This window comes from Aedes albopictus, chromosome 1, assembly GCF_035046485.1.
Source record: "Aedes albopictus strain Foshan chromosome 1, AalbF5, whole genome shotgun sequence".
In the NCBI taxonomy this organism is placed as follows: Eukaryota; Metazoa; Arthropoda; class Insecta; order Diptera; family Culicidae; genus Aedes; species Aedes albopictus.
Genome location: NC_085136.1, coordinates 51,761,441 through 51,788,175, shown reverse-complemented (window position 1 = coordinate 51,788,175; position 26,735 = coordinate 51,761,441). Strand labels below are relative to the sequence as shown.

At 38.3% G+C, this 26,735-nt stretch overlaps 2 protein-coding genes across 3 annotated transcripts; one reads left to right on the top strand and one right to left on the bottom strand.

Annotated features, from left to right (window-relative positions):
• Nucleotides 1-1,559: 1,559 nt before the first annotated feature.
• Nucleotides 1,560-26,161, bottom strand: LOC109403828 (uncharacterized). Of its 2 annotated transcripts, none has more exons than XM_062844527.1 (2): nucleotides 25,519-26,161; nucleotides 1,560-14,520 (listed from the first exon to the last, which is right to left on the bottom strand). In XM_062844527.1, exon 2 carries the CDS (start codon nucleotides 14,495-14,497, stop codon nucleotides 10,208-10,210), a length of 4,290 nt encoding a protein of 1,429 aa, XP_062700511.1. In that variant the 5' UTR covers nucleotides 14,498-14,520; nucleotides 25,519-26,161; the 3' UTR covers nucleotides 1,560-10,207. The 2 variants fall into 2 exon arrangements, with proteins under 2 accessions (XP_062700511.1, XP_062700510.1); XM_062844526.1 differs by having other exon boundaries at nucleotides 1,560-14,503.
• LOC115264779 (uncharacterized) lies at nucleotides 4,491-6,825 on the top strand. Its single transcript, XM_062853098.1, is given in 5 exon segments — nucleotides 4,491-4,595; nucleotides 4,645-4,839; nucleotides 5,101-5,287; nucleotides 5,844-6,635; nucleotides 6,698-6,825. Coding segments are annotated over 5 exon segments (1,407 nt in total).
• Nucleotides 26,162-26,735: the final 574 nt, after the last annotated feature.

The following is a 26,735-nucleotide window of genomic DNA, read 5'->3' as shown; positions in this document are numbered from 1 at the left end:
ACAAGCTCAGTAGCGACATCGACGGTGACTTTCCCACTCAAAAAAATGATTCGACATCATGATGGCGCTTTCTGAAGAAATATTTCACTAGCGCACCTTTAAATTTTCCTACTCAGATTCTGAGCTATATTTGCTTAAATAACAAGATGTTTATGATTATTTCACTTATCCAGCAACAAAATTTGAGGAACCCATTGATAATTACTTTCATTATTTTCAATAATAAACAAGTTGAACAAGAATTCAATTATTGTTTTCCAAGTAAAAACAACTCATTCTCTTGGTGGTACTATACTATCGTGCACACGTGGTGACACTAGCGCCAAAAGGTAAAACAACGGCAAATTTGTACCCCGATTCAAAATGTGACAGCGCCGCGTAATGGCCACATTCCCAGTTATTTCAAAACAACCGTTGCAATGCTTTACACAACTGCACTACATGAGCTTGGACGTCTGTTCTGTGTGGTGGCGCTAGCGTCTCATCACTGTCATTGTCGTGTTGTCATTTTGTTTTCAGTGCTCGCCGTTTTTTGCCGTTTGGCGCTCGTATCGCTTTGTGGGCTAGTGTATTTCAATGATGAACACTGCCATCGTAGGGTCAAATCGGCTTTATATATGGGGCAGTCTCCGTTGGTGGCGTTGAGGTACACTTAAATCCTTTACACACGATTTCGACGTATTTTTGATCGAGCTTAAATGTCTGTTCTCTGTGCTATTACCACAGAGAACAGACGTCCAAGCTCATGTAGTGCAGTTGTGTAAAGCATTGCAACGGTTGTTTTGAAATAACTGGGAATGTGGCCATTACGCGGCGCTGTCACATTTTGAATCGGGGTACAAATTTGCCGTTGTTTTAGCTTTTGGCGCTAGTGTCACCAAGTGTGCACGATAGTATAGTTCCACCAAGAGAATGTGTTGTTTTTACTTGGAAAACAATAATTGAATTCTTGTTCAACTTGTTTCTTTTTGAAAATAATGAAACTAATTATCAATGGGTTGCTCAAATTTTGTTGCTGGATGAGTGAAATAATCATAAACATCTTGTTATTTAAGCAAATACAGCTCAGAATCTGAGGAAGAAAATTTAATGGTGCGCTAGTGAAATATTTCTTCAGAAAACGCCATCATGGTGTCGAAATAAGTTTTTGAGTGGGAAAGTCACCGTCGATGTCGCTACTGAGCTTGTTTTTTCTTTACACAAGATTTTCAAGCAATTTTGTTCGAGCATGTTTGTCTGTTCTCTGTGCTCGAACTACGCACATCACTTGATTCATCGTATCCATCGATCAATCGTATCAGTTTATCCGGGAATCCGTATTCGTGCATAATCTGCCATAGCTGTTCTCGATCGATTGTATCATACGCCGATTTGAAATCGATGAACAAGTGATGAGTGGGCACGTTGTATTCGCGGCATTTCTGCAACACCTGGCGGATGGCGAACATTTGGTCCGTTGTAGCGAATGTTGAATAGGGACCAACAAATCTCGTTTTATTAGGTTGAACATTTTTTGGATGTCATCACTTGTAGTCCAATAATATAATAACACTTACGAGTTTGGTTGAGTTGACAATCAATGTGATTTATTCTAATTTAAATTTACAAGCTTAACATATTCTAAACAGAGTTGCGCAATATCAGTATTATCAGGTGACTACTGATATTGCACAATCGTCACTATCACTCCAGGCCGTTCAATATCAAAACGACAATGACAGGGTACACGCTAAGAAAAAGTTACTCTAAAATGAGTAAGATTCACACAAAACTGAGCTAAACTGGAACAGCTAAAAAAATGAGTAAATTGCATTTCCAGCGATAGCGCTGGCCCAAGTGCAAAAATCCAACCAATTTAAGCCGTATAATATTCTTCACATCAGCAAGAATATTATACGACTTAAACTGATGAGATTTTCGCACTTGGGTCAGCGCTAGCGCTGGAAAAAAAATTTACTCAATTTTGAGTTGTCCCACTTTAGCTCAGTTTTGTGTGAATTTTCTGACCGTGTATACGACCTGATATTGATCCGCACTCTTGAACACTATCATTGCAACTGTTGTGATATTTTAGTGTTTTTTTTTTGCCAAAACTCAAACTTTTTTGTGATAAACATGCAAAACTTGTTATTTTGTACTTTATATAAAAATATCATCTTGGTAAACCCACGTAAACCTTAATTCTGATTTTTAAACGAATTTTGAAGATAGCCTATCAGTGATATCCCTACACTGGGAAAAAAATCTTCATTCCTTCTATGTGTCCGGGACATGGATTTTTGCAATGGGGGTAAACAAATGTTTTTCATTAGTGCGACTCATACTTTTGATGAGGCACCATACAGCAGCGACTCACACAATTTAGAGCACATACTATTCATGCGCTAAATTGCCTGCGTAATCGGGTATTGGTTGCATATACTTTGGATGTGGTTTGGCACATGGATATTTGACATTAAGTATGAGGCAATTTTCCTGAGTGTAGGAGTTCCACAGGAATTCTGTTATAAGTTTCCCGAGAATTTCTTCATGAGTTGAGTTTCACGAGAATTCTCCCAGGAATTCTTCTACAAGTTCCTCCAGGAGTTCCTCGAAAAATTCCACATTTAATTTAACTGTCCTACTGGACTCCGTCGTGGCGCCTTGCTTACTAGCGAGAGCTGCTATACTTGCCTAAAATAGCCCTATTCCTTTTCTTATTCATATATAGAGAGAAATTCTCAGTGGGGATGGTGGAGTGATACGAACCTGATAGAATTGTGAGGATAAATCCTGGGACATTTAAATGTCTCACTCCCCAACAAGAACTTTCGCGAGAATTCTCTAAGAGTTCCTCGACATTTTTTCCAGAAGCTCCCACCAGGATTTCCTTGGCAATTCTTCCAGAAGTTCATCGGAAATCCCTACAGGATTTTCTCGGGAATTTCCCAGGGCTTCATCGGGAATTCTTCTAGGAGGTCCAATCGAATCGAGAATTCTTCCAGGAGTTTCGGGAATTCCTGCAGGAGAATCTCGGGAGTTCCTCCAAGAGATTCTCGTAAATTCCTCCAGGAGTTGCACGAGAATTACTCTAGGAGTTCCATGGAAATTCCTCCCGGAGCTAATTCTTCCAGGAGTTCCACGAGAATTCCTTCAGGAGATCCTCGAGAACTCCTTCAGATGATCATCGAAAAATCCTCCAGGAGTTTGTCGGAAATTCTCTCAGGAGATCCATGGAGGAAATTGACAAGAATCCTCAACAATTCCTGCAGGAGTTCCTTTAGAATTCATCCAAGGATCCTCAGGAATTTCTTCAAGAGATCCTCCGGAATTTCTACAGGAGATCCACGGTAATTTCCTTCCGGGAGTTCTTCTGAAATTCTTGCAGGAGTTCCTCGGGAATTTCTCCAGAAGTTGATCGAGAATGCCTTCAGGAATTCCTTAAAAAGTTTCTAGGGAAAACCTCCTGGAGTTCCTTGGCCTCCTGGGATTCCTCGGGAATATTCTGAGGAGTTACATGCTTCTCGGGACTCCCTCAAAGAATTCCACGTGCAGTTCTTCATAGTTTCTCGAGGTTCTTTTCCGGCAGTTTCTCGGGAATTCTTCTTGGTCTCCAGAAAATCTACTCCAGGGGTTTTCTGGGAATTCCCGACGATTTCCTGAAGGTATTCAGGTATATCCAGATGAATTTTTGATAAACTCCCGAAACATTTCCCAAGAATCTTCTGGAAGAATTCCCGAAAAAAATGCTAGAGGCACAGAACAGATGTGTATCTTCGAACAAATTTGAAGTTTCGAGGTGGTAGTCGTAAAGTTTTCACTTGGAGAACTAGATTGGAATGAATTTCTTTGGAGAAATAAAAAAAACATCAAAGCGTGCCTCGCTCCCGCCCTATGCTCGCTGTACAAAAAAGCTTGCTTTCCACCACCAGGTTCGCTAGTGTCCAGCAATCAAATGAGCGGCTCTTTTCGCAACGAAGATTCACCCCCGTGCTAGAGGGATTCTCGATGAACTTCTGGAGGAATTTCCAAAGAGCTTCTGAAGAAATAAAAAAAAATCCTTTAAGAATTATTGAGAAATTCCTGGAGGAATTTCCAAAACTCATAGAGGTATTCTCCTAGATGCATACCCGAGTATCTCTTGAAGAATTTCCGAGCAACTGGACGAGAAATTCCCGAGGAACTCCCGGAGAAATTCCCTTGATATTCCAAAATGAATTCCCGAGGAACGCCTGAAGGAATTCCCGAGTAATTGCTAGTTGAATTCCCGAGAAACTCCTGGTAAAATTCCTGAGAAACTTCTAGGAAATTTTCCGACGAATTCTTGGAGGATTAACTGAGGAACCCTTAAAGGAATTGTTATCTAAGTGGCCATGTTAACAAGTTCATTTTATGTAAACACGGCAGCGCTTAAACGTCAAAATCGTGAACGGTTCATATTTTGTTGCGTTCACGTCAGTTGCAGTGCGTGCGTGTTTCGCTTGGTGTTTTGCAAGTTTAATCCATAAAAAATGGTTCGTAAGCGCACAACTGCATCAAAAAAACGCGTGTTAACGCTGGCCAACGAGCAGAACTCGGATTTTATCCTGAAAGGCTTTTCAGAACCAACCGTATTTTGACAAGAAAAGCTAGTTTGCCAAGTTTCTAACCTCTCTTCATCTACAGAAAGCGCTTGGGCCAGCCTCGACGAAACTCGAAAAAAATGGTACAAATTCCGTCAAATTCGGTCAGTCGGTCAAAACCGGAAGTGATTCGTCGAATGCTAAGCGGGCTAGTTCATCGTTCAAAAGAACGATTAATTCTTCAACGGCGTCGTCGAAACAGAACAATGGGAACAATCTTCCGGATTCGACAATGCCTGTATCCGGAAAGTCATGCAGCGAGTCCACCGTCAACAAATCTTCCATCCTTGGAAAACAAGCAGGGAGCGGCGCTAAACCGGAACACACATTTTCCAGGAGTGACAGCACCAAGCAAGCTGGTCTGTCACGCGGAAAATCAGTCAGGTTTACTACGATTCCTTCTGAACAAGATAGCGGAGACGATCTTCCGGAATTCCGGGTTAGCTATTGTAAAAATTAATTTTAACTGTTATTTTTATACGTTTGACCGATTTTACAGAAATCTGGATCCGACAAGCCAAGTGGCGAGCCCGCCACCAAAAAACGGTCCCAAGGCAAACGAACAAAGAGCGGCGTCGAACCGGAACACACATTTTCCGGGAATAATCTGGCTAGTATGAAGCAAGTTGGTTTGCCAGGCGAAAAATCGGAGGGACTTACAACCTTTCCCATTGAACAAATTCCGGGTAAGCAAGTGTAGGTAAACATTAGTTTGAAATGTTATTCTTCAACCTTTGACCTAATTTCACAGAAAATGCCTGGATTAGGTGACCCAAGTTGCGAGCCCGCTGCCAAGAAACGATTTCGTGAAAAATCAACGAAGAACGATACCGAAGCTGGAAGCACATTTTCTCCAAACAACGATCACGCAACACCAGGAACCTTCACAGAGATGCCGATTTCGCCACCAAACTTCTATGCAAGAAGTTACTGGAAACGACATGGAAGGTGCTTCTGAAACTTCAGATTCGGACAACCAAGCCGATCATTTTGGTTGTAATGATGACGATGGACAGTTGGAACACAATGGCAAACATGACATTCCGAAAAAACTTCCAATTATGACGGTAAGATATTGAACAAAACGTAAATTAAATTGTGTCAAAAGGAATCGCTCTAGATATTTTTGTTCCTTAAATAATTTTATGCGATTCAGTATCATTTTAATTTCATAATTTTTTCATACTGGTTCATAATGCAAATTGAGTTGCATAATGAACATATTACGTATACAATAACATATTTCTTATGCGATTCCTTATCTAAAGCCTTCACGTATTGAAACAGGTCAAGAAATGTCTTGCCGACACTGCATCTTCCATGGTTTTCAAACAGTATTCTCATTTTTACAGCAAATGTCTAAGTCTGTTGATTCAAATGAGAATGCCAAGAGCTGGGTTGTCGCTAAACCAAGATTCCTTACTGGACAAAAAGTCGGAAATAGTGCAGGACAAGAGGAGCCGCAACATTCAGATGAAGACACGTCGGCGGATTCTGACATGGAAAATGATTTTCTTGGATGGGATATCAGCGAAGATGAACTGGTAAACAAGAGTGTGCACGAACCGTTGACTTCTCAAGAGAAGGTCCTAGAATGCTCATGCGGATTGGCAGAGGAAGTGGCCAAGCTGAAATATGACAACTTCGAACTATAGAGACAGAACAGATACCTGAAGAAACGTAAGGACACTATTTAGCGATCTCATGCAAGGATGCAGGAAGCTTTGATGTCGAAGCTTTTGCCTTCGACTCACAAACCGTTTGAGAATGTCACTGGATATCCTGATTGTCCGAGCGCAGACAATGTATCGAAGATGTCCATGGTGGCAAAAGACAGTGATTACATCTTCGTGAAGCTGCTCATGTATGCTATCTGTCCAGATGGGTTTGAAGGAAAATCAGTAACGGGACGCTCTTTGAACAATCCAAAGGGTCGTGGCAAGAAAAATGTCGATGATGCTCAAGAAGATGCCAATTTCCGAACAATTTCTGACCGCACGGCGCTTGAGAAAAACAAAGTGCAATTTGTCAACGGTAAATTATAATTATTGAACATTCAAGTTGTCTGAGTTATTTATGTTATTTATTTATTACAGATTGTCTCCATGAGCGTCGGATCCTGCTGAATGATACAACATTGGTGGCTCAGAAAGTTGCTTCTAAATGCAACCGACTTATGCAAAACGTGATAAGTAACTGTAATCGGTATAAAACCTCTTCGTAATCTTTCGGCTGTCACGCGGGCATTTTTGGCCGATTGCATAACGCTGGCGACGTTTAGTTTTATTGAAAACGTTGTTTTTACATACTTTGACTTGAACTACATGTTTTAATTTTTTATCAAATATGATCAGAGTTCATGATCAGGTTATAAACTCAAAACTAATTTGATTAATATAGCTGGACTTGTATTGTTTTATCTGGTAAAATAAATGACAAGTTAAAAACTAATATTTTTTCTATTATTTAATTTAAATTAAAAAAAACAACGCAATTCCTGTTTTTGTTATCGTCAGTATATTTTTACAGCAAAAAGATAGCAGATTATGTTTTCAAAATTTTGTTTTCCGTCCATTCTTTTTATAGCAAATGTACATCAAAATTTGATGTTGTAAGTTTGTTTTCATCGTTCTCATTTTACTGCAAATCGATAACTAAATATGTTGTCTCAGTTTTGTTTTCATTGCCTTTATACAGCATCATATTGTATACTCGTTTTGTTATCAGCTGATAAAAAACCAATATCTTATTGTGTTTTCAATTTGCCATCACTGATAGCAAAACTAGTTTTCAACTTGATTTCAGGGGAACATTTTTCTGCTCTCGATTTTGATGTTTTAACCGTTAAAACGACCAAAACGACAGCAACATGAGTAATCAAAATCTACGACATCAAGACATCAAAATTAGTTTTCAATTTGCCAACCTTTGCTCGGGTATTGATACTTAATACAACGTTATAAAATTTAATATTTTCTTATGGCGAATTAAGTTTTACTGGGTTGAAATTTTTACCCATATAGAAGAAAATAAGTCAATTTTACAATACCACACAAAAATTACTAAATGTGTTCTTTCTTGAATCTAAATAGGCTCTAATATATCTGGTTAAAGATAACTTGAGAACAGAAGTGGAAAACCTTTGGACATCAACACTAAAATTTATTGACATTGACGTAAAAAAATTACATTTTTTCGAGAAAAATTCAAAAAGTGTCAATCCATGATAACTTTTTTCAACGTTCAAAAAGTATAAATGTTTTAATAGTTTGAGTAGCATTTATATATTGTTAGTGTACGTACAAAATTTCATTCAATTCGATTCACTAGTTTCCGAGATATGACAGCTCAAAAATGAGTTGTCTAAAAAATAGTATTTTACCCGAACGATTCTAACTTTACGAAAGATTAATCAATCGAGCCCAAATTTGTACCAAAGATGCACATATAATAGGTTGACAAACAGTCAAAATTGGAGATTTTTTGGTGCACTCTATGAAAAGTTATTATTTTTTTGTGGGAGAAAAAAAGTTGCCTATCCCAAACATTTTGGCCATCCACTGTATGTATCCAACTGGACAAACTTTAACATCCTCCAGCTTCCCAGCAGGCAACATTGCTGCATATGGCGCCAAACATCTTCTTTTTCTTTCTGGCACTACGTCCCCACTGGGACTTGGCCTGCCTCGCTTCAACTTAGTGTTCTTTGAGCACTTCCACAGTTATTAATTGAAGGGCTTTCTTTGCCTGACATTGCATGAATTTGTATATTGTTAGGCAAGTACAATGATAGGGGAGACTGGGGAGACTTGATCCCTTTTTCTTAATTTGCCTGTAACTTTGAGAAAAAAAAACACAAAACTAGATTCATTTTTCGTACAGAATGGTAGGTAAACATCTTTTGCAAGTTTATGCACAACAGAAGGACTTTAAATCATTGCTAAAGTTTTCAAAACTGTGTTTTTATCAAATATAATAAATTAAAAATCTTTGTTTTTATGGAGGCATGTCTTATTATGTATTTTAATTTAAAAGGAAAACAACTCCTGAAACTTCCTATTCATTTTCTTTTCAAGTTTTCTTGCATTTTTCATGAATACGGTGTTGCAATTATAAGATTTCCTTAAATTGTTAAGGATATGCCGTATTTTGAAAATGGGGAGACTTGATCCCTCTTTTAATGGTGTGTAATAAAATAATTACTATCTGACACGTTTTATCATTGAATATACTAAAATTCCGAGTAAATAGAGGCTTCCAAATAGAATTTTATTTTTCACATGTATACACTGTTGTATACGCTAAGCTACATTAATTGAAATATTTATATAACATACTTATTTGGTGATAGTATTTTCTTTATACTATGTGCTGTGAAATTTTGACACGATTTGGTTCAATTTTCACAAAGGTATTGAGATTTTTCGGAATCGCCTAAAAGATTTCTGAAGGACTGAAAACAAACCATCAGCGATTAAAATATAATGCAATACACAATTAAAATCAATTGTAGCCAAAACATTGTCGTCTGTCCAGATGTTGTTTTGGAAAAAATATGCTAGAAGAAAACTGTTTTTGATTCCGAGAAAATATGGGGGGAACAAGTCTCCCCAGGGATCAAGTCTCCTCAGTCTTCCCTACACTATGTCCAGGGAGTCGAGAAAATTTTCCCGACCGGAACGGGAATCGAACCCGCCGTCTCCGTATTGGCGATCCATAGCCTTAACCACTAGGCTAACTGGAGACCAAAGATAGCACACTGAAATCATGGCTACTATGTTTCACGGCAAAATGCAGTGATGCCCACCGAATAGTTTAACCATCATGAGTAACGATTTCGATTCTGGATGAAAATCGGTAACTAATTAATGAGGCCTCCGATTTGAATGCGATCTTCGGCAAAGTTGTAGCTGATAGAGTAGCCTAGGATTACAAAGGGTCAACTAACCCACTAGGGCACTTGGGGAAATGCTACGGTAGATTAAATGAAAAACATCGTTTCCCATAGTAATTCCCATACAAACTTTGACGGGCTTGTTCAGTCTCAAATCTCAACCGAATGAGCTAAAATTTTGGGAGAAGGCATATAATCTGATTAGGAATTCAATAAGCGGTAGCAAAAACGATTTTTTGAATTAAACTAGTATCCAGCATGACCATGCTGGGGGTGACGGGTGCTATTCCCGATCGGTTCAGGAATTTTTCGTAATGAAAATTGCCTTGACTTCCTTGAGTATCTCCGAGCCTGCCACACGATATACACATGCAAATTGGTCATTGGCAGAGGAAGCTCTCAGTTTGCACTCATATAACACTAAGCTGAGAAGCAGGTTTGTCCCAGTGAGGACGTTACGTTAAAAATAATAATCCTGAAGAAATCTCTAAAATTCAGAAGAGGATCTAAAATTCTTTGAGTATTTTCTGAAAGTATTCCTGGAGCAATCTGTAAACGTATTTCTAAAGAACTTCCTGTAGGTAAACCTGGAGAAACGCCTATACATATAAGGTTTTGTAAAGATTTCTAGAAAAATCTCCTGTAGAAATTCCTAGGAAATATATCTGAAACGTTTCATATTTGTATTTTTTTTCTAATTCTTTGTGGTTGTCTACGAGGAGGTGGGGGCGGTTCTGAGATGGCTATAAATGAGTCTGCGTAGTTTATAGACAGCGCCAAACGTTATATCTCCTTCGACAACAGAGTTTAAATTGGCACCTTTGTTAAGCAGTAAATTCACTATAACAGAGTGACCTCCATAAGCACTTACATGTAAGGGTGACCATTTATTAGCAGTCAGTGCGTTAATGTTTGCGCCTCTTTCAACCAAAGTCTTCACAACTTCTGTATGACCATTTTGGCATGCTAAGTGAAGAGGTGTCCATTCATCTATCTCAACAGCGTTCACATCAGCACCGTAATCAAGCAGTAATTTCACGATATTGCAGTGGCCTTCATAAGCACTTACGTGGAGAGCAGTCAGATTATCACTAGTTAACGAGTTAATGTTGGCACCTCTTCTAACTAAAGTCTCCACAACCTTTTTGTGACCATTCTCGCATACCATATGTAGCAGTGTAACACCATCTTCATCAACGACGCTATCTATAGCACCTTCATTAAGCAATAAATTTACAATATTCCAGTAGCCCTTGGAAGCACTGGCATGAAGCGCTGACAATTTATTGTGAGCTAGTGTGTCAATACTAGCACCTCTTTCAATCAAGATCTTCGCAACGTCTTTATGGCCATTTTGGCATGCCAGATAGAGTGGCGTCACATTATCTTCATCTACAGCGTTTATGTTTGCACCTTCATCTAACAGCAGATCAACAACAAGTCGGTGCCCTGCGGATGCACTAAGGTGCAAAGCTGTGAGCTTTGATTTACTCAATGCATTTACATTGAAACCGTCGTTTAGCAACTCCTTCGCTTTTTCAAACAAGCCTTCCCGAGCCGCAATGTGAATTGACGTTTCATCGATATCCACAAAGTTGGAGAATTTACTTATTAGCGCTTCCTGTAAATTATGGTTGCCAAACAAAACAGCAGTGCGGTATGTTGTTGCAACCACATTGTACGAAGGATAAATGTTGATCAAATTTTCTATTAATATGATTGCAATTTCTGTGTAACCTCTCGACACAGCTATGTCAAGGGCTGTTTTATCTTCATTTGTCCTCATAAGAAGCTCTGCTCCATTTTTTATTAACAATTTTGCCAACTCAACATCACCGTTATTGCAGGCAATATGAAGTGCATTCCATTTGCTTTTGCTTCGGCAATTAACGTTAATGCCTTTATCGATCAATAGATTGGTAATATCAATTCGTTTGTGATAAACTGCATAATGCAGAGCTGACCAACCATCTGTGTTCTGAACATTAATGTCTGCTCCTTTCCCTATCAGCAACTGAACCATATACATATGATCGTATATTATAGCCCAATGTAGAGGAGCTAGACCACCACGATACTTAACATCAGGGTGTACTTTACAGTCATCGATCAAATAGGAACATATTTTGTCACTGCCGTTTTTAATGGCAATGTGAAACATTTTGGTTTCACTTGGCCTGAACAGATATTTTTTTGAAAGCACATATTTTAACAACTCTACAGCATTGCTTTCACATGCCCAAAAAACGACATCTATTGTATCAAAGGACGTCTTTTGGGCGATTTTGGCTACGAATTCGATGTTTTTTTCGATTATTTTAATAAAAAACTTTCTTATTCCTGTGAAACCAGACAAAACATTTTTGACAATATTTTTAAAATAGATACATTCATCCCACAAGAAGGTTGCAACGAAATATTCAGCATAAGAATGATGTGAAAACGAAAATTTACCGTCAACCAAATTCAGTAAAATGGATTTTTCACTCTGGTTCAGATGGATTTTTTTAATATTTTCCCCCTTTTTTATGTATTTTGGGTTGTTGAGGATAAACTTGAGATCACCAACATCAAGAAACTCTATTGCAAGCAGCTGATGATCAAGATAAAACCCATCAAATATGTGTTTCTTCAGATCGACTTTCCCGATGCCATGGCATGCATCCTCTATCTTTACTAGTAAACAATTTTCTATGAACATTTCGTAAATGTGTTCAACTTCTAAGAACTCCTTTTCCAAATAGCCTATTTCATCTTCTTCATCGACCATACTAGTTTCTTTGAATAACTTGAAACGCTGTTTGTATATTTTCGACATCATTTCAACCATCAATGGAACTCTGCACAAGCTATAGAATTTATCAACCAAGAATTTGGAATATGAGTAAAATTTGAAATCTATATCACTCTCTACGTTTTCTTTCCAAGACTGTTTAAGGTATTCAACAATATTTTCTTTGCTGAACGCCTCCAAAGAAAAGTATCCGCCAATAATCTTGAATTCCTCAAAAAATCTTTGCAGTGTATTTTTCTCATAATTTCTTACACTTATTATGATCTGAATTTGTTTTGATGTGAACAATAATTGCAACAGTCTATTTATTTTGTTAATATTTTTTTTATGTATTTCGTCATACCCATCAAATATTATTGTAATGTGATCATCGGACCTATTTTCCAAAGCTTTTTGTATCAGCAAAATATTCTTGTCAGATAATACACATTTGAGGATATTCAACGATGCACCTTCATTGCCGGAAGCTTCCTCAGTATCTTGTAGTCTGTTTAAGTAAAATAGGTAAACAGTTCCTGACATTAGTTTTTGAAGTTCAAAGGCAAGGTATTGAAGAAGTTTTGTTTTACCAACCCCGGGGTCCGCCGTCAAAACTAAACACTGGTACTGTGAAAACTTTAACCTCAGATTTGCTGCAAATTTAATATCTGTCATTTTCTCACAAGTTTTTTTAGATAGAGATGTTGTGTATCCATCCAATTGAGAAGCTTTTAAATATTGTGGTTCGTCGATATCCTCGTTTTCAAATATTAGCACTCTGTTAATATATAACTCATTCGTATAATTCAATTCTGGGAAACAATCTTCAATTCTCAACCGTAACTTGTTACAATACTGCGACACAAATTGTTGGTCTAGGTATGGTTCGGAATTACCTTGGTCGCGTTTCAGCGTTGATTCAAAATAATCATCTAAATCCTTCACAGCATTTTTATAATGGTATTCGGTTAGCTTACCTAAAACGTCAGGTCGCAGCCACATTCTCATCCATAAGTGCAATTCTTCGATGATGAAGGGTTCCAACTCATCCGGTTGATCCACAGATAAGGTAAGAAGCTCAAAAAATTGTCTCACATCAGACGCCTCCGCAAAGAACAATACTGAATGGTGTTTGGTCCGTAAATCCCTTCCATCAAAAAGTTTCTGCTTCAATGTAACCACTTTATTCATGTCACTCAGTTCAGCCTTAAGCATTCTACACAATTCAGCTTTAGGAACTACATTATTATTGAATGTTTCTTTGAATGCTAGCTGGTCATGTGCAGTCGTTGTCAAGATCAAACCTAGAAGATCTTTGTACTTTTTCAAATAATCAGATACAATTCCATTACGAAAAAGATTTTCGATGGCATCAGCTAGATGTTTGGAATCCACCGACAGCAAATTTGTAGAATTATATTCTATTCCTTTGATATCGAGTTCTGGTGGTTTACCAATAGGTTTAAAAGTATGTAGCTCTGATTGAAGCCTTTTGTATAATTCAGAAATGAAAATCAGTGATTCGTCAAATGTTTCTGAGAATCTTATTTGATAGTTTCCCGACTCCTTTAAAACATCTTTCAAATATGTTTTGTACTTTTTAAGTTGATCTGTAATGATTCCTTTAGTAAAAAGTTGCTTGATAGCGTCCTTCAGGGAATATAAATCTTTGTTAGTGTATTCCACGATTGATTGTATTGTTGATTCACTTGGTATGAGTAATTTTTGGGTTGCTCCATCAGATGCAAAGCGAAGATATTCATCTACATATCGATTCTTGATCGTCACGCAATCTTCAGCAGTTTTCAACTTTTCATCTAGTTTTTTGTTGATGAACAGCATTAAGTTGATTTTGCCTTTGAATCTATTTCGAATTAACATATAGGAATAGAAATATTTGTACAAGCTAAAATCTCCTTTCTCTCGATTCGTTTTTGGTAGCAAGCCATTGAGATCTATCTTCGATTGTTTTCGGTCGGCATGTTTTGATTGTAGAAAAGTCCATTGCTTGGCTGTCTTATCGTACAGCACCACGTCATCGAACTTATCCGCGGATGTCAGTTCATAAGCTAAGCGGTAGTTCTTCCCTTCTCGTGTCAGCCTTAGCAAAAGTGCTATGGCCAGTTGCTTCTGGTAAACTTCGCCGTGAGTTCCAGACTTGATACTGCTTTCGTACGCCACAAGGCTTATAGTTTCCGGATCTATAACATCCCCCATTGAGGATGCCATTTTATTCTGAAATTGAAAAGAAGCTGTTAAAAATATCGATTTGAGTATTTTAAGCTTTCATAACGAATAGGCTCTTCTTTGTTAGATGAATTGGGTCCTCAAATTTAGGTAAAAAATCCTGTAGTATAATGAACGGTTGCGATAAATTTCGTTTTTTGAGCACAGTCAGAATTGAAGCATTCAATAATCCTGTTAGGTTTCCGCTTAATTTTTATAAACAGTCTACCTAATACTTCTCACAAGAAATAATGTTGGTTTTTAACTTCTCAAGGGCCTCTGTCACGAATCCCGACTTATTTTATGTGTTATAATACTATGGTCACATTTGCAAAAACCTCTTCTCGTTTATATAATTGTTTTCACTATATAGGCCCGGATAAAAAATTACCATTCATTACATGGAAAATATTATTAACATATGACTAGTTTTATTGTTCACAATAAAACACATAGTAGATATATTGCTACTTTTTACAATAGAAATCAAGCCCATATTGTTCGTACAATAAGTGAACATTAGCTTTATTAGTGACTAATTGATTCGATTGATATCCAATAGTAAACTTTGATAACAATACAAATTCAATTAGTTTAATAAGGTCAATTGAACCGATGTTTAAATAAACATGCAATAATATTTGTTGTTATGTAAACAGATTTCGCCTTTGATAAACCAAAGAGTTCATATTTCTCGGTAACATTTTTCTCCAGCATTTACAGATACTAATGGCCACATGAATTGTGAACGATTTATGGTATGGATCATACGACCTGAGGTCTGACTTGTGATATTTGGCAGTTATTTGAAAAGATTGATGATAGATCTTATCAACAGCTGCCAAGCAACACATACCAGACTGACATCAGAGTGTTTGATACTTATCATAAAATGTGCATATCATTCTAGCGGCCGTTAGTGCTCGTAAATGCTGGATATAAATGCTAGCGAGAAATATAAATTCTATGGATTTTCAAAAGCGAAAACTCACATAACATAAGTGGAACTCTGGGTCAAAAAGTTGATGCCTTTCCGAGTTCGTACGCTGGTATACAGGGCATCGAAATGTCAAATGCGTTATAACATTTATGCCTGCCGTTTTTCAGCATGTATACCATTTTTCATTGCTGTGAAGTAGAACAAAGACCTCGTAGATCTAAAATATGACGTAAATTGTGATAAACTTTGTAAACTCAAGTCAAAAATACGTTTTCTAGCTTTAAATATAAAGGGAGATCGATATGTGAAACTCGGATGTGTTATTTCGAAGATTTCAATGAATTTATTACAAAATGAATAAGTGGATTTCCAGAAGCTAGTTTTGCGCATACTCAGATGCCAATCTTCGTTCCTGTATTCTTTGTCAAAACTGGAATACTGGTTGGATCAGATGTTGTTTGTTTACCAAAATGAATGACAGTTCGACGCCTTTCATAAAAGATATAACAGTTTCGCGTGCTGGAAAAGGATACAACTTTTTCCTTCGCTCTGACTATGGAGTTCCACTTATGATATGTGGAAAACTGCTTGCAAATAACAACAAATGCTATTGTATTTTCATTGTAACAACGATTCATTTGACGCCATTCAATCAATTGTATTTGTATTGTAAGAACAATGAAAAAATATAAAGATATATTGTTTTCTTTTGAAAATTGCCCTAAAATGTCTCATAAAAACACAATACATTATTTTGTTTTTCGCGAAAAAGTGTATGAAATTTTTTTCAAAATTTTATGGTTAAGATACATAACGACCACCATTTTTTATTGTAAAAGTGACATTTACCATTCGCCGAATGGTATACAACAATAGGGGTGATGGTGAGTGTGCGTGTAAATTACAATACGTTTAATGGTGAATATTTTTCGAAAAAATGGTGTAGTAACATTAAAATTTATCGTATTTTTATGATATTTTTTATCAGGAGGTGCCACTAATTGTCGTGCATATAAATTATCCCGCAACAAAAAATTTTTTTTTCTAAGAATGCATGTTTTTACGATTTTTTTATTTTTTATTAGCAAAAATTTGGTGGATGGTTCTGTCACATTCGCCCGAAAATCGGCGAATTCCAAACTCCCGAAAGTCATTCGGCCCGAAAAGACCATTCCCCCGAAAACCCTAATAATCATGAAAATATTTCTCTAAAATCAATTTAGATGTCCACGCGTATGACCGAACGCCATTTAACCAAATGCCATTCGGCCGAATGTAGTTTGGTTGAATTATGATTAAACATAAATCCAGTTGCCAGCGCTGCTGATGTATCTATGAGTTTGAAATCTCTTCGAGGCAACAAAACTCACGAACGGATGAACCGATCAGCATGACTCTTGCACGGTTCGATTCGTATTCATGGTGGATGTGTTTATAAAAGGAAAAAACACCAAAATTGTCAAGAAAATTATAAAAATAGTGAAGTTTTATGAGCTGGGGGTGCTGCAATGACCTCAACAGTTGTCAAACCAAAAACAAGTGGGCAGGACAAAGTTTTCCGAGGCAGCTAGTATGACATAAAGATACGGTTCAAGAATCAGTCAACTACGGATTACCAATTCAAATACACTAGACGTTCGATCGGTGCAAACGCTTTAACTGCAATGCTTTTTAACTGCAAGTCCGCTAAGTGCACCAATTTTGCAGTTATCGCACCGCTATCCGTCAGAACGAAATGTCAACAGCGATGCGATGTTTTTCACATGCACTTTTGATGCAGTGCGATGTTTTCCGAATGCACTGTCGCTGCATTCTGCAACAACTGACAGCTCTTTGACGCCTGTCAGTTGTTGCAGTTATCGAATTTCATTCGGTAAGTGAAACGTAAACATGTTGCAGTTATCGAACGTCTACTGTAGCAGATTATCAATTAAAAGTACGATCCCTGTTGTGCATTTGGGCGAGTCGGACGTGTGCTCCGTACACTCAGTAATAAAAGTACACACGGAATTATTATTATTTATGCATTTTGTATCCGCTTCTCTCTTACTCTCTTTCTGTGTTCATGCTATCTGGTGCTTCACCTGGGTTGACGAAACACTTCTCTTCAACCCAGGCTAAACGGCAGATAGCATGAAAACAGAAAGAGAGTGAGAGAGATGCGGGTACAAAATGCATAAATAATAGTAATTCGATGTGTGTGTGTGTGTGTGTGTGTGTGTGTGTGTGTGTGTGTGTGTGTGTGTGTGTGTGTGTGTGTGTGTGTGTGTGTGTGTGTGTGTGTGTGTGTGTGTGTGTGTGTGTGTGTGTGTGTGTGTGTGTGTGTGTGTGTGTGTGTGTGTGTGTGTGTGTGTGTGTGTGTGTGTGTGTGTGTGTGTGTGTGTGTGTGTGTGTGTGTGTGTGTGTGTGTGTGTGTGTGTGTGTGTGTGTGTGTATATACCATTACCATGTGTGCATTACCATTATCAAATGGATAATGATAATGCAAACACACTTCCTGATTCAAAGGTAATCTTCGAAACTGGCGCGTATTTAGTTCAATTTGATGTAGTAACGATAATCAGAACATTCCATCCAAGGTAGCGCTGCCATCACCATGGGAACGTCGTAACAGCGCAGATCGGCTGCTCCTCGGCATGCTCTTGTCTCACCACCATCGCGCACGCATTCAGTCACCATTAGAACACATGTCACTTGACCTCTCACATAATTATGAATATGAGGCCACACTGTTTGATTCTGGAACCACTCGCGAATCATTGATAGCGTGGTGTACCGATCGATTCGCAAATCTGACGGTTTGAAATATCGGCGAAAAACGCGAAATACTACGAAAAAACAGTATTGCTGACTGCACCCCAAATTGGACTGACACAATAGTGTGCACAGACCTTCAAAGTGTGATTGCAGCGCAGGACCACGTCGGATCGAGTTGAGGTCTTCGGTGCACTTATTCCTTGTAAATAGAGGAATAAGTGCACCGAAGACGTCGAGACGATCCGAACCAAATGTGCACTTTTATCACATTTTTTAGGCGTATCAAAAAAAGTGTGATAGTCCAATTTGGGATGTAGTCGGCAATAACCAAACAAAATTACATCGCAACTATTTTATAACAGAAAAGCTACTTAATGATAACACGCGGGATTGACGGTTTATTTCGACACTTTCTATACGAACCTCGGCACCACTTGCCTGCTGGCTGCGGTATTCAATCACGTACAAGACACTAAAACTCTTTCGGATGGTGTAGCGCTGCCAGCTGCTCCAGTAACACGTATCCAAGTTTGAACACAAATCTTCTCGAAAATGATATTTCACACTTTCTCACCCGTGGAAGAGCCATCCGGATGGCGTAGCACCGGCCAAACCGTCAGCAGAATCGCGAAGAAAAAAAAAATCAAACGCGAACGAAATGCGACGAGCAGATCAAAACCAATAAATAATAGTAATTCGATGTATACTTTTATTTCTGAGTGTATCTCACCACGCGATAGACCTCGTATAAGTGGAGTTTTTCCCCCGCATGAGCGGAAGGTTTTTTATATCATGTGTTTTCCTGCTTGTGCGAAGTGTAGTGTCGCAAGGTGGTATCCAGCGCAACTCGGGAAGCGAGCTGCTTCAGCATCGTGCATCAAGGCCTTGCAAGGTCAAGAAATTATCGCATCCAGAAGTCAAGCATTATCGCTATCATCAGCCCCTCCGTCATCGAAGAGGACGGCGGCGACGGATGCGAAGGCAGACGCGACGGACAGCTACACCATCTGCCTGCCTGTGATAAATATTTTCCAGGGGGATGACAAAGGGCCAGAATCAGCAACCCAACATTCGATTCAACATGGCGTCCAATGTTTTTGTTTTGATTGCTTTATTCATGACAAAAATGCGCTTGAAACATCGACACTGCTTCGCTGCTACATATAATATCGTGCAAAGTGGTGATAAAGAAAGAGAAACAATCATCAAAACAACAATTTCGCTTGAAATGTGTAATTTCCGAGATAAGCACTAGCAACACACGAGCCACACACCCAAAAAACGGCGATACCGAGGGAGATGTGTCTCCCCACTGATATTGTCGCGCTTATCTTTTATTAGGGTCTTGCGGCGGTCGTAATCTCCCAAGGCATACAGTCACAGTGACACTCGCAAGGCAAAACAAAAGGAAATATGTTCCCGCCCCAGAACAAAAACACGTGGGTTTCGCGAAGTGACAGATATTTGTGATTGTATTTGTGATGAACGGCAAGAGTGGCTCAGTGAGATAAAAATAAAAATAAGAATCGAGTCCCTATATTATTAGCACATGTTTTTTTTTTCTTTAATTTTTAGTATATTATTAACATTGTTGACCGAACCAAAGAGTTCTTGTCCTAAAGAAGAAACTGAACTGTAAATACTTAAGGTTTTTCTCTTCCTTTTCTGCACTTTTGACATATTTTGCATAAATTTGCTTCCACATGGACGATTCGATTGGAGATGAAACGCCTCTCAATAATCTCATGGCGCGGTTTTATCAGCCATCTTCGCCTGGGCCTTGGGTTGCGTTGTCTATTTGTGGCGCAAATGCAAACCATTCAATATGCTTTCGATTTCTCGAGAGCTGACGCGTATAAAGCCTGGAACACATAGCATCCGTTCCGTCGAGGTTTGCGTTTTTTTGACAGTTTTCCCATGGGAAATGTGTCAAACTACTGTCACGCACACGCAAACGTATGCATTGTGTGGGGCACTTAAGTATCCTGGGACCGTTATTCATCAAGTGAAAGAATCCAAGCTGAGTGTTACCGCACCTAGCTACAAAGCTGCAAATGAAATTGCTCAGCACGAATCGTTTTCTGTTGGATATGCGGTCTATGTGCCAGCAGGAGAAGTGGAGGTGGAGGGGAAGATCCTCGACGGAACGCTGACATGTGAGGACATCAAGACCGGCTGTGGTCGGATCAAGAATAGGTCAATTCCTGATGTGGCTATCCTAGACTGTAAACGCTTATCTGAGGCTACCCTGAAAGGAAATAAAAAGGTGCACTCGCCTTCAGCGTTTTTTCGGGTGACCTTCCCGGGATCAGTCCTCCCGGAATTTGTTGTAATCGATAATGCTTTTTTTACCTATTGCGTGTTTTTAGGCCGATGGTATTTAATTGTACCAACGGAAGATCTGAGTTCGATTCTCATATAAGTTTATAAGTTTCTCTGAAAAGTCGATGCCTAATCACAGAGAACAGACGTCTATCTTTGCTTTCTGCCTTGTGTAAAACTTTGTAACGGTCATATCAGAGTATGTGGTTATGCTCCCGTTGGGTGGCGCTAGCGTCCCATCACTTTCATTGTCGTGTTGTCATTTTTGTTTCCAGTGCTCGCCGTTTTTGGCCGTTTGGTGCTCGTGTCACTTTGTGGGCTAGTGTGTTTTAACGATGAACACTGCCATCGTGAGGTCAAATCGACTTTATAAGTGGGGCAGTCTCCGTTGGTGGCGTTGAGGTACACTTAAATCCTTTACACACGATTTCGACGTATTTTTGTTCGAGCTTAAATATCTGTTCTCTGTGGCCTAATTCAGGGGTTCTCAAACTTTTTCAGCTTGCGACCCACTTTTGATTTTCATTGAATTTGGCGACCCACCAGCACATATTTTAATAACAAACGTAATTTTAGAAAATTTGGGATGATTTTATGAATAAATACTTTATATCGGGTCCATAAGTTTTGATAAAACTACGTTATGTAGCAAATTTTTTTTGGTTTTTCTAATTCATTTCGCTCTGTTCATTTTTTTAAGTCAACATAAAGTTAAGGTGCCGCAACGATCAGTTTCAGTGAACTCTTTGTCTTAAGAATTTGAAATACGTTTGCAAGCTTCTTATACAAATTTAAAAAAGTCTGGTTCTGCAACAATACAAAACGAAAACACCACAAATTTTAGAAGTTCTATCACACATTTTTTAAATAAAGAGCCCAAAGGTAGTTATTGAAAATATAATTGCAATGTCTCGGGGAACTTTAATAATATCTGTAAAAAATTACAATATCAAGCATTTTATATCGTGCTTTCTAGGATAAAGAAATTATTCCTTCAAACAAAACAAGTTGAAATTACTTTTTTTTTATTCACGGTGTTTATTGAAACCACTTTGTTCTAATTTCTTTTAAAGGTCAGATTATCAAAATTTAGAAAAATTAAACATAAGGCAAGCTTTACTGTTAAAACAAAAAAATGGTGGATATTACCAAACGTTTGTTGGTTTCTTGTCGAAATTTGTTGAATTTTTGATATTTCAAACTTTTTTTTGAAATTTTAACTGCTGAACTAGGTGTGTAATGAAAAATTATAATTGCAAACATCAAGTGTTGTCATTTTTTTTAGAAAACACAAAGAAAAACTAAAATTTTACGAGAATCTTCTAATTGAAACTCATAGTTTCAAAATTGGTTTCAGAGCACAGAAAGTAGTTTCAATATTTGATATATTCCACACCAAGATTAACAATACAAAAAGTTAAGGAGAAACCTAATTTCTAGAATAACTCCGTCGGTTCTCCAAGAGAGTATTTGTAAATTTGAAAATGGCTAACAATATTAGCTGTCACAAGTTAATTAGCACATTTATTATGATGTCGGCCAAGCTTTCGCGACCCACCAAATATCTGCCTGCGACCCACCAGTGGGTCGCGACCCATAGTTTGAGAAACGCTGGCCTAATTAACACTTTTCTCTCAGCAATCAGCAGTTTAATTTTAAGATCACACATAAATTTATATCGAACACGATGGAGGTCAACTTGTTACATTCAGTTCGTCATAAATTTACAGATTTTGTTCGTACTGTGTATATTGGGGTGTTCCAGAACAAAATCTATCAAAAAATCGACTTTTTAAGGTTTTTCTGATTACAAATGTGATAACTACACATGTTTCCTTCAATTTCATTGGCACACGTTGTTCGGAGAAGTTGTAGCAAACAAGTATATCTTTCAATTTCTGCCGAAAGAATTAAGTTTTGACAGGTTTTAGTGTAGTTATGATTTTTTGAAGTTCAAAAATAGTCGAAAAGAACAAAATTGATTTGATGCACCTCTTAATTTCAATGGATTTGGCTGAAATTTTGACCAGTTACTTCTTTTAGGATGTCAATCAAAATATGGGGGTGGACTTGAGAATCAGAGAACATTTTCGAAAAGGTGGACAGGCCTAGTAAATACGCTTTAAAAACACCAAAAACCATTTTGAGATATACTCGTAAATATCAGCCAAAAATATAAAAATTTTGATTTTCCACGAAACAAAAATTACAAAAATGCTCAAACTTTACTCCTTCTAAAGGCGGGGTTGGGTATTAAAGGGTTAACTCAACTTTGTAAACAAAAATCTCTTCTTCAAGTGTTTGTCAACTGCAGACGGCTTGCACAAAAATGAGTAAGGTCCCATCACCAGGGTGCGATGACGTCACGTTTTCGATTCCCGCATCTTGTACCAATGTTTAGGGAACTCAAACACAGAGAACAGACGTCTATCTTCGCTTTCTGCCTTGTGTAAAACTTTGTAACGGTCATATTAGAGTATGTGGTTATGCTCCCGTTGCGCGGCGCTAGCGTCCCATCACTTACACACGGTCAGAAAATTCACTCATTTTCGAGCTAAAGTGGGACAACTCAAAATTGAGTAATTTTTTTTTCCAGCGATAGCGCTGGCCCAAGTGCGAAAATCTCATCAGTTTAAGCCGTATAATATTCTTGATGATGCGAAGAATATTATACGGCCTCAACCAGTTGGATTTTTTCACTTGGGCCAGCGCTATCGCTGGAAATGCAATTTACTCATTTTTTGAGCTGTCCCACTTTAGCTCAGTTTTGTGTGAATCTTACTCATTTTAGAGTAACATTTTCTTAGCGTGCATTGTTGTGTTGTCAAATTTGTTTCCAGTGCTCGCCGTTTTTGGCCGTTTGGCGCTCGTGTCGCTTTGTGGGCTAGTGTATTTTAACGATGAACACTGCCATCGTGAGGTCAAATCGACTTTATAAGTGGGGCAGTCTCCGTTGGTGGCGTTGAGGTACACTTAAATCCTTTACACACGATTTCGACGTATTTTTGTTCGAGCTTAAATGTCTGTTCTCTGTGACTCAAATGCATTGTCAATGGGGGAACCCAATTGATGTTGGCTGCAAACAATCCTATTGGGTGGGAATAGGGATGTCATATACGTGGGTCCCATCAACTCATTGAATGAGCTTGCCTTACACATTTTTTTCACACATTCTGCCAGCTTTGCAGGCGATGAAGGAAAGTGTGTGAGGATAACACATCCAGTGTGCATAATAATTTAAGCGTGTACACAGTACGAACAAAACCTGTAAATTTATGACGAATCAAATGTAACAAAAGGACGGTCTTAAAATTACATTGCAGGTGTCTGTTAGAAAATGAAAAGTAAAATTGAGTTCCGAGCGAGAATCGAACTCGGATCCTTGGAGTACTGCTTCTACCATAATGAACAAATAGCCGACCCGCCTCGGCCGTGTGTTAGCTGCTGTAGAGAGCACTGAGAGAGACAACTGGAGCAAACGTCATAGCAGCGAGCAGGCAAGCAGCCGTTCGATTTGCTGCGACGAAGAGTGGCTGGCATGATTTACAGCAGATGCATGTAAATTTCAAGCGAATATGGTTTAAAATCTGTAAACGAGCCGTCAGATCTGCAGCGGGATGCTCGGCTGACGTAAAATTCTCGTGATTTACAGTAGATCTTCAATTTACGTGCAGTTTAATTTTCATATTTTTTTGTGGTGTACAGCAGAGGGCAATACGCAAACAACACGCAGAAAAATGGCGTTTGTTTAAAACAATAAAACGCATGGTTGATTTTCAAACTAAGAATTTACTTATTCTAAAGTTATATTTAATTGTTTTCATTAAGAGTTTATCGATAAAAACAACCGATTACCATCATTTTATATAATGTCAAAAATTTCATTGGTTTCAACAAAATATAAACCATAAAAATGGTCCGAAAGCACTCACACAGCTATAAAATGCTTACCCCAACATCGCCACAACGAAGAAGATGTAGCAAATCCATCACGCCAACTTCCAAGTGCAGCTTTGGCCGTGATGGATAACGCGCAGGTACTCACGACAGCATCCACAAAAAGTTGATCGGTTTCGCCTTTTTTGTCTTTTTTTAGTCGTTCTCCTCCCCATCCGCTTACCGACGCTCTAAAAATAGATTTCCGAACTGCCGCAGTCACCAATACAGTCACGTTCCGGGTTTGTTAGTGGCAAAAGTGCAGTCGTTTGAGTCAATCCATTATTTCATGTTGAAAATACCATATCTCTGTTTGTTTTAACAAACTGTCAAAAATTTCGACAAATGAAAATATTTGTATTATCAAACAATGAATTAACTACATCGGCTGTTTTCCTACTCTCCGCATCGACCAATGTGGCGCTAGCTTCTATGCGCGAAAAATTGCTAAAAGTAAATCGCAAAAATATTGTATGGCGAATAGCATCTAAAGGCAAATTTATCGAAGTGGAATACATTATTCGAAAAAATATTTGGCAGTGGTTGTGCACAATGGTGACTACTATTAAGCCTACCAAATATTTTTTCAGTAAAAGCTCTCCATTTCAAGTAATTCAAGTTTAGATGCTTTTCACCATACAAAATCAAATGGATTTACTCCTGCTGATCAACTGTGGGTGTGCGCCAAGCGGGTAGTCCATTGAAACGAAACTCAGTCTGCACAAAGTTAATGGCGTTGTGTATTTAAATTGACCATCAGAATACAGTCAGGCCTTTTTTTACCTGGTTTTCATTTACGCGGCCGCGTAAATGAAAACTCCATACAAAAAAAAATTCATCGTCTCATTTTTGCATGATTCGTCGAGAAATGGTGAGACTTTTTTTACGCGGTTTTTTTGAATTTTGAACTGAGTTGTATTTTTACGCGGTACGTATCCCCCGCGTAAAAAAAAACTGACTGTAGTAATTTTCACATCAAGCATCCGTTCAGTGTATGAATGGCAACAGGATGAAGGTCTTCAGGATCTGTATCACAACTCTGGTATGGACAATGTTTTCCTCGACTTACATGTAATAGGTACTGTTTAGTTTCGACGCTAATCTTTGTAGAGTCCGAATTCCAGTCAGCTGAATTCTCCACCAGATTTTTCTCTGACTTGCACCAAACAAACGTTCTTTGCAACTGTCTTCACAAAACTGTCAAAAGCACTTGCCAAATTATCGAAGTCAAGTTATCAATACTTATTAGCTTAGGTATCTTATCTTATCTATCTTCTTTTCTTTTCCGTTGGCATTACGTTCCGAGAAAAGTGGGCAGAGCACGCTTTTCTACTCGGTGTTCTGCATGTGGCAAGCACACGATAATTCTCTTTGCTCCACTATCTTTCTTTTAGGCTGGATAGCTTATCTAGCTTAACAACAAAGCCACTTACTGGCTATGTTTTGCGCAGTAGAAATCAGCTTTCTTGGAATTTCAACATTTTATCCAATCCATATTACCGGCGCTGTTGATGCCCGATTTTTTGCGACACGTAAAAGTCCAGTTTCTTTCAAAGATAATCACGTAAGAATGCATGCGTTTATGAGCCATTTTACGAAGTAACAACAATGTTGATCTTGTATCGACTTTTCGAACCCTCTAAGCAGAATACCCTCTTCGAATCCACTCGTGGATAACTGACACTGAGGAAGATTACAAGTGGTAGTCGAAATACGTGTATCTGTAATTTATAGGGCGACTTCACTAGCGCACCTATAAATTTTCCTACTCAGATTCTGAGCTGTATTTGCTTAAATAACAAGATGTTTATGATTATTTCACAAATCCAGCAACAAAATTTGAGCAACCCATTGATAATTAGTTTCATTATTTTCAATAAGAAACAAGTTGAACAAGAATAGTAGGAAATCAAAGCTTGTTTTTCTCAGAGATGGCGCCACCACATTAAAAGTAAAATCATTTTTCTTGTATGGACAAATCGCTGGCTTGCACTTGTTCCGCATCGCAGCGATTTGTGGCTTGGGGCAAAAAGTTGCAAATTAGAAACAAAATCATTATCCCTACGCGTTTCTTCTGGATTCATTGCAGTAACAGAGAATTGATTACATCACCATACAAATTTCAAGTTGTTTACTTCTTTTTTTCTGACTGGCATTTTTCACCCGTGTTGCGCATGATGTTTTGAGTGGATAGGTGCCAGGCGGCGCCGCTGTATATGTGAAAAACACATGGAACACGAGCGCCGTCTATGATTCCGTAGCGCAAACTTTTCTGCTTGTTTACAC